We start from the raw sequence: 14309 nt of genomic DNA on the forward strand, positions 1-14309 counted from the left end.
ATGGCCCTTCATATTTTTGTCCTGGGCGGCAGATGACCTTGTGTTGGATCTCCCCCCCCCCCCCCCCCCCCGCTCCTTCTCCCTGGGCGGCGGCCGATGGGCGCGGCACCCACCCCTCCCTAGGCCCCCGCGGCTCGGCAGCGGATCCCATCGGCAGCCCCGCAGGGGCCGGCTCCCCTCGTGTCGCCCCGCCCCACCTCCCCCCGCGCCCCCTCCCCACTTCCCCCGCCACCTGCTCCTCCTCCTTCTCGGTCCCGCCCAGTGCGCTGGCAGCCCCCGATCCCCGGAGCAGGGAAGAGAGAGGGACGAAGGAAGCAATACAAAGGGCGGAGCGGCGGGAGGAGGGGACGCAGGGCTCGGCGCCGGGACGGCGGGCGCGGCACGGGCATGGACGCCGAGTACCCTGCCTTCGAGCCCCCGCTCTGCAGCGAGCTCAAGCACCTGTGCAAGCGGCTCCAGGAGGCGTACCGCGAGCTGAAGGAGGACCTCACGCCTTTCAGAGATGACCGCTACTACAGGTAGGGGCGGGCGGGCCCCCGCCGGCCGGGCTACGGGGAGGGGGCGCGGACCCCGGGCTTCGGGCAGCCCCCGCCCCCGCCCCCGCCTCCCTAGTCCGGGAACCGGGCTGCGCTCCCGGCCTGGCAGGGTCCAGCCCCTGGGCCGCCACCTCACCCCGGCGCGTGTCGAGTAGTGGGAGGAGGGGCGGAAATGGGGGCAGGTCTGTGGATTCTGGCTGCGATCGGGGAGCCGGGGTAAAGAGCTGTATAGCCATCCCCTAGAAACCTGAGCCGAGACTCTCAAATCCGGAGAAGGGGACCCACGGGCTTTCGTCCCTGCTTTGCTCCTCCCTCTCTTCCTCCCATCCTGTCATCCCCTCCCACCCCCCACCCGCAGGCCTACCGCCCCCACGGTCTTGCTCAGGCCTCGCTGAGTCCGGGTTTGGGGAGAGGATCACTCCCCCTCCAGTGTCAGGCAGGGAGGGCCTTGGCATCTCTTTTGAGCTACTCAGGCCCCTGGGCTTTGGTGAAAATCTCTGAGGCTGGGATGTTCCTGAGCGTTGGGGGCAGATGGCCTCAGGGCTAAGCAGCACCTTGCTGAAGATGCTGTGGGAGATCATGGTTGGCAACCCCAAGGAGTTGTTGGTTTGGGCTTGTCTGTGTTCATCTCTGGCACCCTCTCCGTGTAGCTAAGGTGACAGCTAGGAGGGCTGGTAGAGCCCTGCAGCAGGGCAGTGGCCCCTTGCTGTTCTGATGGGAAACCATGTCCATCGTTAGCGAGTGGACTTAGCTGATGTGTTGTGCTGTCATGCAAGAACCCCGTCTGGAGTCTGGAGTCTGGGGCCCTAGGGTGGTTTTGTTACTAACTAGCTCTGTGACCCCGAGAAAGTTATCTGCTGACTTTGCTTTGCAAGCTTCCTCATCTGTAAAATGGGTAGCTTGAACCAGAAGGTTTGTGAGGAGGCGAAAATTCAACGGATGATGTACTCACTATGTGCTTAAGGATGGAAGTTGTACCGCACAGCTATCTTTGAAGGGGTGATAGTCATTTTTTCACAACAGGCCCTAATAGCCATATATGTGCTAGAAACACATATATCACACTTATCATCAGACCTTTTCAAAAGTCCAATGGCTTCCCAGGGGCTAATCAGCAATATATTGCTGACTGATACATTGGTCACAGAATTACTGAGTGGAAAAGCCCATTTAAAAGATAAGTGATCCCTGTGGTGAGTCTCTGGATGAGACTCACAATCTGTCTAATGCAGCCCCCCGGGAGACCTGACAGTATGGTAAAAACAAACAAATCAACAAAACCCAGGTAGTTTTCAATCTTATGTTTGATGAATATTCCAGTTTCCTTTCCTACTAATTTCTCACCACTCTATTTTTTTTTTTCTCTGTATTTATTTTCTTGGGAACATTTCTTTGGCAAGGGATGTAGTGAATAGCTAAATGGTCTTAATTCAGGTAGCAGAGAAGAGAACAAAGCCACATCACTGGTTAATTCACAATTGGATCATCTTTTGTTCATTCACCCATTTATTCAATGAGTAGTCATCGAGTTAACTCTTGTGTTCCTGCTACCATTCTGGGTGTTAGAGATACAGGGTCCCTGATACCGTGGAGCTTATAGGTAATAAACAAATGATTACATATTGTAATGAGGGCTAGCAAGATAATAAACCAGGTGCCATGATAAGGAGCAATGGGGGTGCCACTTCAGAGAAGGTAATGGAGAAGGCTTTTAGAGAAGGTGACATTTGACTAAGAATGAAGAATGAGTTGCTCACTAGACAATGAGCTAAGGAGGAAAGTTCCAGAAGAGGGAGTATATGTCCCTGAGGCCATATAAACACGGTATAGTAGTCCCCTCTACTCTGCAAGGGTTATGTTCTAAGACCCCCAGTGAAACCACAGATAGTACTGAATCCTAGACATACTGTTTTTTCCTATACATACATACCTATGATAAGGTTTAATTAATTTTTAAAATTTCTTTCTTTTTTTTTAATGTTTATTTCTGAGAGAAAGACAGAGCATGAGCGGGAGAGGGGCAGAGAGAGAGGGAGACACAGAATCCAAAGCAGGCTCCAGGCTCCCAGCTGTCAACACAGAACCCTACGTGGGGCTTGAACTTCTGAATTGTGAGATCATGACCTGAGCCGAAGTCAGACACTTAACCAACTGAGCCACCCAGGCTCCCCTAATTGATTTATTTTTTAAAGTTTATTTATTTTTGAGAGAAAGAGTGAGAGAGAGAGTTGGGGAGAGGCAGAGAGCAAGGGAGAGAGAGAATCCCAAGCAGGCTCCATGCTGTTAGTATGGCACCCAATGGGGGACTTGATTTCACAAACCATGACATGATCTGAGCTGAAATCAAGAGTTAGATGCTTAACCAACTGAGCCACGCAGGTGCCCCAGTAGAGTTTAATTTATAAATTAGGCTCAGTAAGAGATTAACAACAACTAAAAATTAAATAGTACAATTATAATCAAGATTGTGTGAATGTAGTCTCTCTCAAAATATTTTACTGTACTGTACCCACCCTTCTTGTGATGATGTGAGATGACAACGTGCCAATGTGGTGAAATGCAGTAAGGTGAATGACATAGGCTTTGTGATGTGACATTAGGCTACTATGGACCTGCTGACCATATATCAGAGGCAGGATTATCTGCAGGTAACTGAAGCGGCCACAGAAAGCAAAACCACAGATAAGGGGGGACTACTATGTATTTAAGGAATAGACAGAAGACCAGCATGGTCAGAAAAACATGTAGGGCCAGGTCATATTTAGCCTTGAATGTTAGACTGAGAAGTGTGAATTTCATTAGAATTCCAGTGTGCAGCCATTGAAGGCTTTAAGTGGGGGGAGTGATATGAGCAGTTTGGCTGCCTGTCCTACAGCAAGCATCTGAATCTATGCTTCAGGAACAACTCCACCAGTTGATTTGGATCTTGAAGACCACGAATTTACCATGGTTGGAAGGGGAAAGTGGTGAATTCTGTCCCCCTGCTATGAGAACAAGTCAACTATAGAATGCTTGACAATATTGTGTGTTGGCAGAGCAGTGAGGCTGAATCATGAAGACTGGTTTATAGTGAGGTGATGTTTTAGGTCATCGATCTATCTTCCATTGCTCCACTGGATTTTTATATCAATGGGTTGTACCTTTAGAAAACTAGGCGAAATATTCTTGAGCTTCTAAGTTGGGAAGCTGATAGTCACAGCTCCTGCATCTGCTTAGCTGGAAGATGAACTTGCTACTATAATTTTTGCTCCTGCTTTTCTCACTGCCTTTGTTTCCTCATTAGTGATTTATGATTAAAAGGCACCCTTCCTTTTTCCCCTGGAGGACTGGGCCTTGCTTCATGTGGCTGACAGTTTCCTTGTAATAGGGTACAGCAAGGAAGACAGCTGCTAATGCCCATTTTCAAAAGATGGTTGGTCCCTCCATTAGATGCCATGACTGTTTGCATATTGGCTACATGATTTGGCATCATTGAAAAATGGCAGCCACGTTATCAAAGGACTCTTAGTCATTTGCACAAACTGAGAGATGACAGTGGTACAGCCCAATAGGAAAGGGGGAGTCGGCACCATGTAAGCTGGGTCTGAATCCTGGGTCTAAGTCTCAACTCTACCCTTTGCCAACTCCCTGGCCTTGAGAGTAATCGCTGTAGTTCACTGGTGATAAATTTCCACATAAGAAAAATAAAGCAAAGATTTCATAGGCTCAACTGCTTTGTGAAAATAACACTGAAGATGCTTTCCAATACAGACAACAGAAAAACCAAAGCAGGCGGGAGGCAATGAATTGAGTTGTAGATCCAGCAGCCTAATGCTGTTATCAAGTCCTTTCTTTTTAACTTGATGGCACTTGGCCTCCATTGGCCACTAATAATCATGTAAGCTATTGCTTCTTATTGATATTCATGGGCAGAATGGGCTGGCTTCCTCTAAAAGACAAGGGATAACTTGAAGCCTGCAGCAAAACTCCTTGAATCTCATCTATTCTCCCACCAAAATGTAACAATGAAGAAGACAGACATGTGTTGACTAGGACAGAACTTTCATACACTGCAGATGGGAAGATAAATTGGACAAGTCCCATATGCGACTGTTTGTCTAAAGTTGAACATATGCATCCCCTTTGGCCCAGCAATCCCTTTTAGGTATTTACCCTACAGAAATGCTTATACATGTCCTCAACAGACAAGGACTAAAATGTTCATAGCCACACAATTTGTAATACTCTTTAACTGGAAACCAACCTAATACTCATCAACAGTAGAATGGATAAATTTGACTTATTCCATAATGGTATATTATACAGCAATGAAAGTAAACAACTTACAACTATACACAACAAAAATGAGTCTCACACACACATAACATGAGCAAAAGAAGCTCAGAGTATATACACAGACTATATACTGTTTGATTCTACTTATATATAGTATAAAACAGGCAAAATGACTCTATGCTCTTGGAAGTCAAGGTAGTGGTTACCCATGAGAGAATAGTGAGTGGAAGTGGGCAGGAAAGGGCTTTATGGCTACTGGTAATATTTTGTATCTTGATCTGGGTGCTGGTTACACAGGCATATTCAGTTTGTGAACATCTACCAAGCTATACACACAAAGTGTGTACTTTGCTGTTTGTGTATTATGCTTCAATAGAAAGCTTAAAAGATGACCAACTCCTGTGTCTCATTGGTGACATCAGGGCCCTTGCTCTTTCTTGAGCTCCTGGGAAGGAAATAGAGGCAAATCAGAGCACCCCAGGAGCTGAGGGTGGGGCTAATTTCCCTAAGGCTTGTGTCCTCAAGGGAGGAGAGGTAGAGAGCAAAACACGGTTGGAACTCATTTAGGAAGAAGATGTGAGGAATGGATACCAGGCAGGCCCCCATGTCTATGAAATACATAGTAAGGAGCTGAAGAAAAATGAAGGACAGTAAATATGTTCCACTGGAGCTCAGCTCTTGGAGACTTTGTGGTTGGTCATTTTGCTGACCCATACTGTGTTTCTCATGTTATTACTTTACCTCTGTAAAATACTACTGCAAAACGAAGATGGGCTTGAATTTTCTTGGCCAGAAAAGTGATGCCAGTGGTCCTTACCCAAGAGGCTTTCAGAAGCAACATTTCGTCACCTTGGTGAATTCATCAGGGCCCAGGAGCCCACCTTTAGTCTTGATGGCCTACTTTAGCCAGCACATCAAGAGAAGGATTCTCATTAACTAAGCTCTGGGCTAATGTACAGAATCAGGATGCCAGTCTATTTACTTGGGTTATGCAGACCCCTGAGAACACAGATAATGGTGGTCATGGCATCACAACCAGGGGATTATTAGATCAGGAATTCCCAATGCTAGCTGCACATCAGGATAACTTGGGAGAGCTTTTGAAAAGACAAATGCCCAGGGGTGCCTGGGTGGTTCAGTTAAGCGTCCGACTTCAGCTCAGGTCATGATCTCATGGTTCATGGGATTGAGCCCCTTGTCAGGCTCTGTGCTGACAGCTCAGAGCCTGGAGCCTGCTTCAGATTCTGTGTCTCACTCTCTCTCTGCTCTTTCCCTGCTCATGATGTCTCTCTCTCAAAAATAAACATTAAACATTTTTTAAAAAAATTAAAAGGACAAATGCCCAGTAGTACCCTCAAGAATTCTGATTTAATTGGCCTGGGCTGGATCTCAGCCAGGATGGAAAACCCAAGAGGGGTGAGTAGAATGTTTAAGAGCATTAAGCTGAGGGTGCCTGGTACGTCCGTCTCAATGGGCCAGACTTGCCAGCAGGACAGCAATACTGGAAATCATTAGTTAAGGCTCCTCCCCCACGCAAAGCACAGCAGCCGCTGTCACCAATCACCTTGGCTTTTTCCACACTTCTAGGCTGACCTAACTCCCTTTTTAGGTTAATACATCTGTTCAGGTTATAGGTAGGTTTAAAGGTCTGAGGACCATTTTTTCCATTTAAGGCAAACCTGCATATATGTGCTGGTTTTGATGTTAATGACCCATCAGACCCGACCCACCTAACATGATTTTCATGTTAATGTTTCAGCTGGCTAACATTTGTCCTTCTTTTCAAGTTATTGGGGACAATTCATTGTAATTAGAGTACTGACCTCTCTCTTTGTCTTTTTTTTTTTTTTTGTGGGAGGAAACGTAAGTATCTCTGATGAGACCATAATTTTAGAAAGGTAGAAAAATCATTTCATTAAACTTGTATGCTTGAGAACTTAGTTATGTACAAATCTGGCTCAGCGAGAAAGGCTGGTTTTCTGTTTGGGACAAGACACAGATAGGCCTCAGAAGGGCCCTGGACCATGGACCTAGCAAACATGTGTATGAGGGGCCAGTGGTGGGCACTAGAACAGGTCAGCAACTCCCAGACCTACCCAAGTCCTCCCAGGGCAGCACCCCTCCCCCATGACTCCTGACTGCTTTCTGCTCCCATGCTCTGGGATCTTGCTCCATCAATTATTATGTCTTGTTCTCATGTCTCAGTCTTTCCCTCAACTCTGACTCCTTCCCAAATGCTTAGTCCAAACTTCCTTCATCCCAGCCTCCTTGGGTGCAACCACACTGTCTTCTTCAACAAATGTTGGCCTGCCTTCTTCCTCTACCATATTGTCCTGCAATTGAGTTAAGGGTGGTCCCTGCATGTTGGCTCCCATGTTGTTTCCTTCCTCACTGATTTCATAGCAGATGCCTGACTTACTCCCACTGGTGCCTAACTCAAATTCTTACATATCTAATTGCTTTACATATAGCCCCAATATGCATATGTTTAGCTATTTGCAGTCTTCCTGCTTTGTATCCCTGTGAAACAGCACTCAACATCTGCTGGCTATAGATATGGCAAACCCTGTGGCTATAAAAGACCCCAAACTGTTGCTTCCCTTGGGAGTTCTCTGACTCAGAGACTCCTTCCTCCCTCTGCTGAGCAATATTACCAGTACACAGAAGTCTCCTCTTCCATTCTCCCCCCACCAGGGTTTGCTAGCATTCTTTATTGTGGTAAGGCTGTGTCTAATCCGTCTCTATGTCATGAGCATCTAAAACAAAGTATATCACACAATAGGTGTGTGATACCTGCTACATTAAAAGCATGAATGAATGAAACAATGGAAGAAGTTTCACTAAATTACAGGCAAGCGGATTTTGCCCCAGTTTTTAATAGGTGGAAGCTATGAACTGAAGAGTTCCACGTGAGCCCCCAGTAAAATTGGGAATTGCTTGCTGGGCAGTAGTTGCTCTGGAGTAACCACCAGGAAGATAACTTTAAAAATATAGTGAAAAATTATTAAAGATATTAAAATTTACAGTAGAAAATATTCAGATAATGCAAAAGAAAACAGTAAAGGGGACTAGAGGAACAAAAAAGACATGAGACATATAGAAGATAAATAAAATGGCAGACATAACTCCAGCTGTATCAATTATAATATGAAATGTGAAGAAACAAAACAATCTATCAAGAGGCAGAGGTTGTCAATGAGATAATAAGCAAGATCCAGTTATATCCTGTCTACAGAAAACACACTTTATTTTTTTAATGTTTATTTATTTTTAGAGAGAGAGAGAGAGGCAGAAAGGGAGAGAAAGAATCCCAAGCAAGTTCTGCGCTAACAGACGTGGGGCTTGATCTCACAAATTGTGAGATCATGACCCAAGCCAAAAGCAAGAGTCAGATGCTTAACCAACTGAGCCACCCAGGCACCCCCAGAAAACACACTTTAGATTCTAAGATATAAATGAGTTGACAGTAAAGGATGGAAAAAGATAGATCATGCAAACAGCAAACTTAGAAAAGCTGGTGTGACTATACCACTACCAGATAAAATAGCTTTTAAAATAAAACATGTTACTGAGAGATAAAGAGGGATATTCTATAATGATAAAAGGGTCAAACCATTAGGAGGATATAGCCCTGTAAACTTGTATGCAATGAACAACAGAGCCTAAAATACATGAAGCAAAAACTAACAGAAATGAAGGGAGAAGTAGAAGATTCAAAAATAATAGTCGGAGTCTTCAATACCCACTTTCAATGATGGATGGAAAAACTAACCAAGAGATTGATGATGTTGATAAAAGGCTTGAACAACAGCATAAACCAACTAGACCTACTAGGAATCCATAGAATACTATGCCCAACAACAGTAGAGTACAAATTCTTCTCAAGTGTACACAGAGCATTCTCTGGGATAGATCATATATTACTCCGTGAAACAAGATGTAATAAATTTAAAAGGACTGAAATCAAACAAAAGAAGTTCTGCAACAACCATGGAGTGAAAATAGACATCAATTATAGGAAGGAATTTAGGAAATCTCCAAATGTGGCAATTAAACAACACACTCCTAAATAACCCATTGGCAAAAGATGAATCATAAAGGAAATTCATATTTTGAGATGAATGGAGTGAGGACACACTTCACCAGAACACCTGGGATACAGCTAAAGCAGTACTTAGAGGGAAATTTATAGCTGTAAATGTACATATTAAACAAGAGGGAAGAGCTCAAATCAATACTTAACCTTCTACCTTAAAACATTGGGGAAGAAAAGAAAACCCAAAGCAAGCAGAAGAAAAACAATAGTAAAGAGTATGCTGAAGATTAATTGAAGAAAATTAGAGAAACAATAGGGAAAATGAATAAAACTAAAAGTTGGTTTTCTGAAAAGATCAATTCACTTGACAAACCTATAGCTAGACCGACCAAGAAAAAAAAGAAGATGCAAATTACCAGAAACAGGAATAAAAGAGGGAACATTGCTCTCAATCTTACAGAAATAAAATAAATAAAAGATTACAAGGGAGTGCCATTAGATAATTGATATGGATAAATTCTAAGAGACACTGTTATGCTGTTACCAAACCAAAGACCTCGTAAGAAAACCACAATCTCTCATGGATATAGACAGAACAATTTTCAAACAAAACAAAAAGCTAGCAAACTGAGTCCAGCAATGGGATTATCAAAAAAAGGATTATGCACCATTACCAAGTGGTGTACGAATGCAAGGTTGTTTTAACATTAAAAATATCAATTAATATGTAATGCCACCAGCCCATCTCATGTTTTCTTTCATTTATCATTTGGTGTTTCCAGGTTGTACAACTCTGTGCTTATGGGATGTCCTGAATGACCTTAACTGGCTGCTGGTGTCTGTATGGCACCTGTGGTTCAGACAGCAGGGTTCTTCCTGGTGGCTCACCCAAGTTAATTATTTTTATGTGTGCCTTCATGTAAACAGAGCCTTGGCCCATGCAGCAGAGTTGTTTTCTTCTCTTTTCTTTTTTTATTTTTTTTAATGTTTACTTTTGAGAGAGAGAGAGAGAGAGAGAGAGAGAGAGAGCAAGACAGAGCATAAGAGGGGCAGAGAGAGAGGGAGACACAGAATCCAAAGCAGACTCCAGGCTCTGAGATGTCAGCACAGAGCCCAAAGCAGGGCTTCAACTCATGGACCGTGAGATCGTGATCTGAGCCAGTTAGACGCTTAACCTACTGAGCCACCCAGGCACCCCTTTCTCTTTTCTTTAAAGCTAGCTGCATCTTGTTCTGAACCGAGAGGAAACTCATAAAGAAGACATTCATTTCCTTGAGAGCAAAGCAGGAAGAAGTCCAACTGTTCCCTGGGGCTGGTTAGCATTCAGCTACAGCAAGGACTCCACTCTTACAGTAGAAGACCATCATTTTCCAGATGAGAACAGGCCTCCAAAGCTCGAAATATGAAAGCCAGGACCCTGGATTAGCTTCCTAGGGCTGCGGTGACACAGTGCCACAAACCGAGCGGCTTATGTGGCAGATGTCTATTGTCTCCCAGTTCTGGAAGCCAGAGTTCTGAGCTCAGGGTGCCCGCAGGGTGGTTCCTTCCGAGGCTGTTCCTTGGCTGGTACATGGCCTTCAGTCTTTTCCCAGTGTCTTCACATTGTCTGCCTCTGCATCCAGATTTCCCCCATGAGGACACCAGTCGTGGTGCATCAGGACTCTTATTTCTGAATAAGGCCCCATTCACAGGCACTGGGCATCAGGACTTCGACAACTAGGGGACATAGTTCCACCCATAACAGGCTCTCCTTGAAGAGGATAGCCCATGTGTGGACACAGGCTGTGGACTTAGATTCCCCTCTGGATATTTTCTAAACTAGCAGTTGACTGATGAACATGAGCCAGGAGGGCTGCGTCTTGACTTGGCTCTGTTGCTACCATCCTGGAAATCAGGTCTGCACATCTCACAGAAGGATCTCAGATCCCTCCTGGCTCTAAACTCAAGACCACAGAGTGAGGGGGGGTGTTGTGGGCCTGAAGGGGGTGACCCGGTAATGGCCTTCCCAGCAGAGATGATTACGCTGAGCTGCCTGAACTTTATGAAGTTCAGGTTGGGAAAGGTGTGTGTATATGTGTGTGTGTGTGTGGTGTATGGTGTGTGTGTGTATATGGCATGTGTGTAGTATGTGTGTGGTGTGCATGGGTGTGATGTGTGTGTGGGAAACCAGTTTTCTGGGGGCTGTTGGGTCAGAGGTAAGGTGACCAAAGTGTCCTGGCTTTAGCACTGAACGTCCAGTGTCCTGGGAAAGCCCTCAGTCCCGGGAGTGTCCAAAGGTTGGTCACCCAAAGGTGAGGCTGCGGCTGCAGCCTGAGGACGTGGGGTCTGAGGCTCTGAGGCTGCACCGACCGCCTGGAGCCACGTGTGTGCACGTGGGGTGGCAGCACCAGAGTCCTGGGCAGAGGGGACAGAAGGTGCGCCCTTGAACTTCTCCACTCAGGATTGTTGGTTCTCCCTCCTTTGTCCAGCTTTCTCTTCTTGCCTCAGCCCTTGTCCGCCCTGCCTGCGGAATAAAGACAGGCTGGTTACCTTGGGGCCGTGGTTCCCAGAGGCGAGCCCCCCCAAGGCAAGAAAGCCTCAAGGCTCTTTTTAAAGCAACTACTATTTGCGGGGCACCGCCTTTCCTGTCCCGAAATGAAATTCCTTGGTACTATCTTGCATGCTTCCGTAACTTAAAAAACAAAAACAGCTACCATAAAGGTAATCAGAACAAGCAAGGAAAGCAATGCATAAATAGTATGTATTTCAACCCGCAGATGCTCTGATAAGTCACTAAAAGGAAATGTGCCTGGGGGCGCCGGGGGCTCAGTCTGCTAAGTGTCTGGCTTCCGCTCAGGTCATCAGCTCACGGTTCGGTTCGTGGGTTTGAGCCCCTGGAGCCTACTTCGGATTCTGTGTCTCCTTCTCTCTCTCGAAACTAAATAAACATTTTTTTTTAAAAAAAAAGAACGAAATGTGCCAGGGGGCAAGATTTTCAAAAGCCACTGCTTTTGACCCCTCTGCAGGCATTCCCCGGGGTGGGTGGGCGCCCACACTGTTCCCCACAAGAGGCCACTCTCTGAAGGTTGCCCCACCCCTACCCCTCATTCAGCCCAGGTTACAGGGCATTGCCCTGCCCATTTTGGACGTTTCTATACCAGGGCTCCTGCCTTCCTCCCTGACCCTGTAAGTTCTTGAGTTTTGTGCCCTTTAGTCTGCATCCTGCAAGTCAGGATAAAGACCTTTCTTCTGTATGTTCAAGGCCAAAGTAGCCTGGTGGCCTTTCTGTGGCCTAAGGGCCCTTGGACCTGCAGCTGGACGGCCCCTTCTCGTACCTGGAATTGGCCAACTCAACATTTACGCTAACTTGGCAATTTTTGGTAAATTGTGGATCTAATTTGAGCAGCTTGGTTTGCTGTGCAGGAAGTGGCTTGCTCCAGTGGCCAGCTGGTCCCCTTCTGGAAGCAGAGCTCTGAAGGTAGAGGCAGGCCATGTGATGAGCCAGGGCCCTGGGGGTGCTGCACACAGAAGTGGGGGGAGCATTAGCAGGGGGGGGAATGCTGTCCTACCTCCTTTGTCTCCTAGGGAATGAGGGAAGCAAACCGAACTTGGAAAAAATACCATAACCTGGGGACAGCTGTGTTCTTTCAATTCTTTTGAATACACCCACATGGCTCAGAAAGTGCCCTTCGGGTGCGGTTATTTGTAGGGCAGTGCTCTTAACAAATCGTGTTGATTTCCAATCCCCAAGCGCCATGAGGACTTGAAGAAGGGTTATGTTTCTATGTGAGGACTATTACCAGTTTCCTCAGTTTACCTGTCCAGCATTTCTGACATGCAACCCCATGGGCTCGGTGAAGAGAGCCCTCAATTTTGATTCAGGCCAACAAAGATAACTTAAAAGTCAGTTCGGAAAGGGGAAGCACACGGACGGCTCGGTGGTGAATGATTGAGAAGTTCCAGACCTGGCATTCTTCTTATGGCTGTTCTCCTCAGCTGCTTGCAGGGCAAAAATGCAAAATCAAACACCGTCCCTTCGGGTTGCAATAGTAATGATGACTTTGCTGTAGTTCTCACTGTCGAGCGCAATGTCAGGGACACTTCCAGGCATTAACTGTCACTTTATAGAGATATGGTACAACAGCATTTAAGACTATTGATTGCAAGTATTAATTTCAGCCCAAAAGAAGGAATTTATTACAAAGACACAGAGATAATTTACAGAATCAAAGGGCAAAAATGCAGCTGGACCCCAGGAAGGAGCTGGAAGTGATTCTGCATTGATTTCATGGGTTTGTCATTCTGATCTCTTACCAGTGCCCCAAACCACCACTTACCAAATTTACTGCCCAGTGGAAGCCTTTAGAAAGCCTTAATAATGATGATGCCTAAGCTCTACTTCAGATTCTGATTGGATTGGTTTGGGGTTCAGCTTGGGTATTGGGCCTTTTTAAAGCTCTCAAGTGATTTTGACTTCAATACATTTTGAGTCCCATTGTTCTAAACTAATTTGTTCCTCTGCCCTTTTGTCCTGCCTGCCTGGGAGCTCCCGGTCTTTGACCAATACCCATACTCTCTTCTCTGTGCTTAAGCTGCTCTTTTGCAGGAAGAAGTCACCACCAGGCAGGCATTAGTAAGAGTCACATTTTTTTAGAAGTCATCATTAATATGAGATCAAAGACGTCAGCTGGGGCCTCCAGGAAGCCCCAGAATCCTGTTAGATTTCCCCAGGACGCTCATTTGCCCAGTCTTTGCAACAATGACTTCAAACCTTCTCCACCTCTTTGTGCTGAATCAAGTGGACAAGTCCCCAGAGCCCCCTGGGCCCTGCCCCCAACCTCCCATCCCTCCCCACCATGGCCATGCTTGCTTCTGCACCTGAGTCGTCCTGATAAAGGTCCACATAGTTCCTGGCCTCTGCCACCTCTGCCCCACTGGGGGGAGGCTCGTTCACCCCTCATCGGCTGGACTGGTGCCCATAGGCCCTGACTCCCCAGTGCCTGCTTGCAGGGGCCCGGGATACAACCTAGATGTGTTGGTCAGACTCCGGACCGCGGAAGCCAGATGGCAGGACAGAACCAACGGACTGTTTCCAGACATGGTAGTTTCTGGCAATCTTTCTGCAAGATCAAGCAACCAGAGATGTTGGTAGTGAAGCCCGGACAGCTTGCACTCCCTTGAATTTACTCTCCTGAGCCCCTGCCTCCATTTTCTCTCCATGCTTCCCTGGGGTAGCACCTGCTTCCCATAAAGTTAATATGGAAACTTTTGCCTCAGATTCTGTTTTTGAGGGAAGCAAGCCGAGATCTTGTTAAACGTGAAGACAGTTTTGCCCAGTGACCCATAGAAGAAATACAGGCCGGGAGGAGCGTGGCCAGCTGTCCTGGTTTGCCTGGGGCTGCAGGACCCCGGGAATCAGGCTTTCAGTACTAAAACTAGGAAAGTCTCAGGAAAACCGGGACCAGCAAGGTGTCCTCACAGAC

The 14309-nt window shown here is 46.3% G+C and overlaps 1 protein-coding gene across 1 annotated transcript in view; it reads left to right on the forward strand.

The window, feature by feature from the left end:
* Positions 1 to 283: 283 nt before the first annotated feature.
* Positions 284 to 14309, forward strand: part of TMEM181 (transmembrane protein 181) — a 74719-nt gene continuing 60693 nt past the window's right edge. The window contains exon 1 of the mRNA XM_025925660.2: positions 284 to 518. Coding sequence (XP_025781445.1) covers positions 388 to 518 — 131 coding nt within the window. The 5' untranslated portion in view covers positions 284 to 387. The remainder of the gene's footprint in view (positions 519 to 14309) is intronic.

The sequence above is a fragment of the Puma concolor genome, chromosome B2 (genome assembly GCF_028749965.1).
Source record: "Puma concolor isolate L17-30 chromosome B2, mPumCon1.1.hap2, whole genome shotgun sequence".
Classification (NCBI taxonomy): domain Eukaryota; kingdom Metazoa; phylum Chordata; class Mammalia; order Carnivora; family Felidae; genus Puma; species Puma concolor.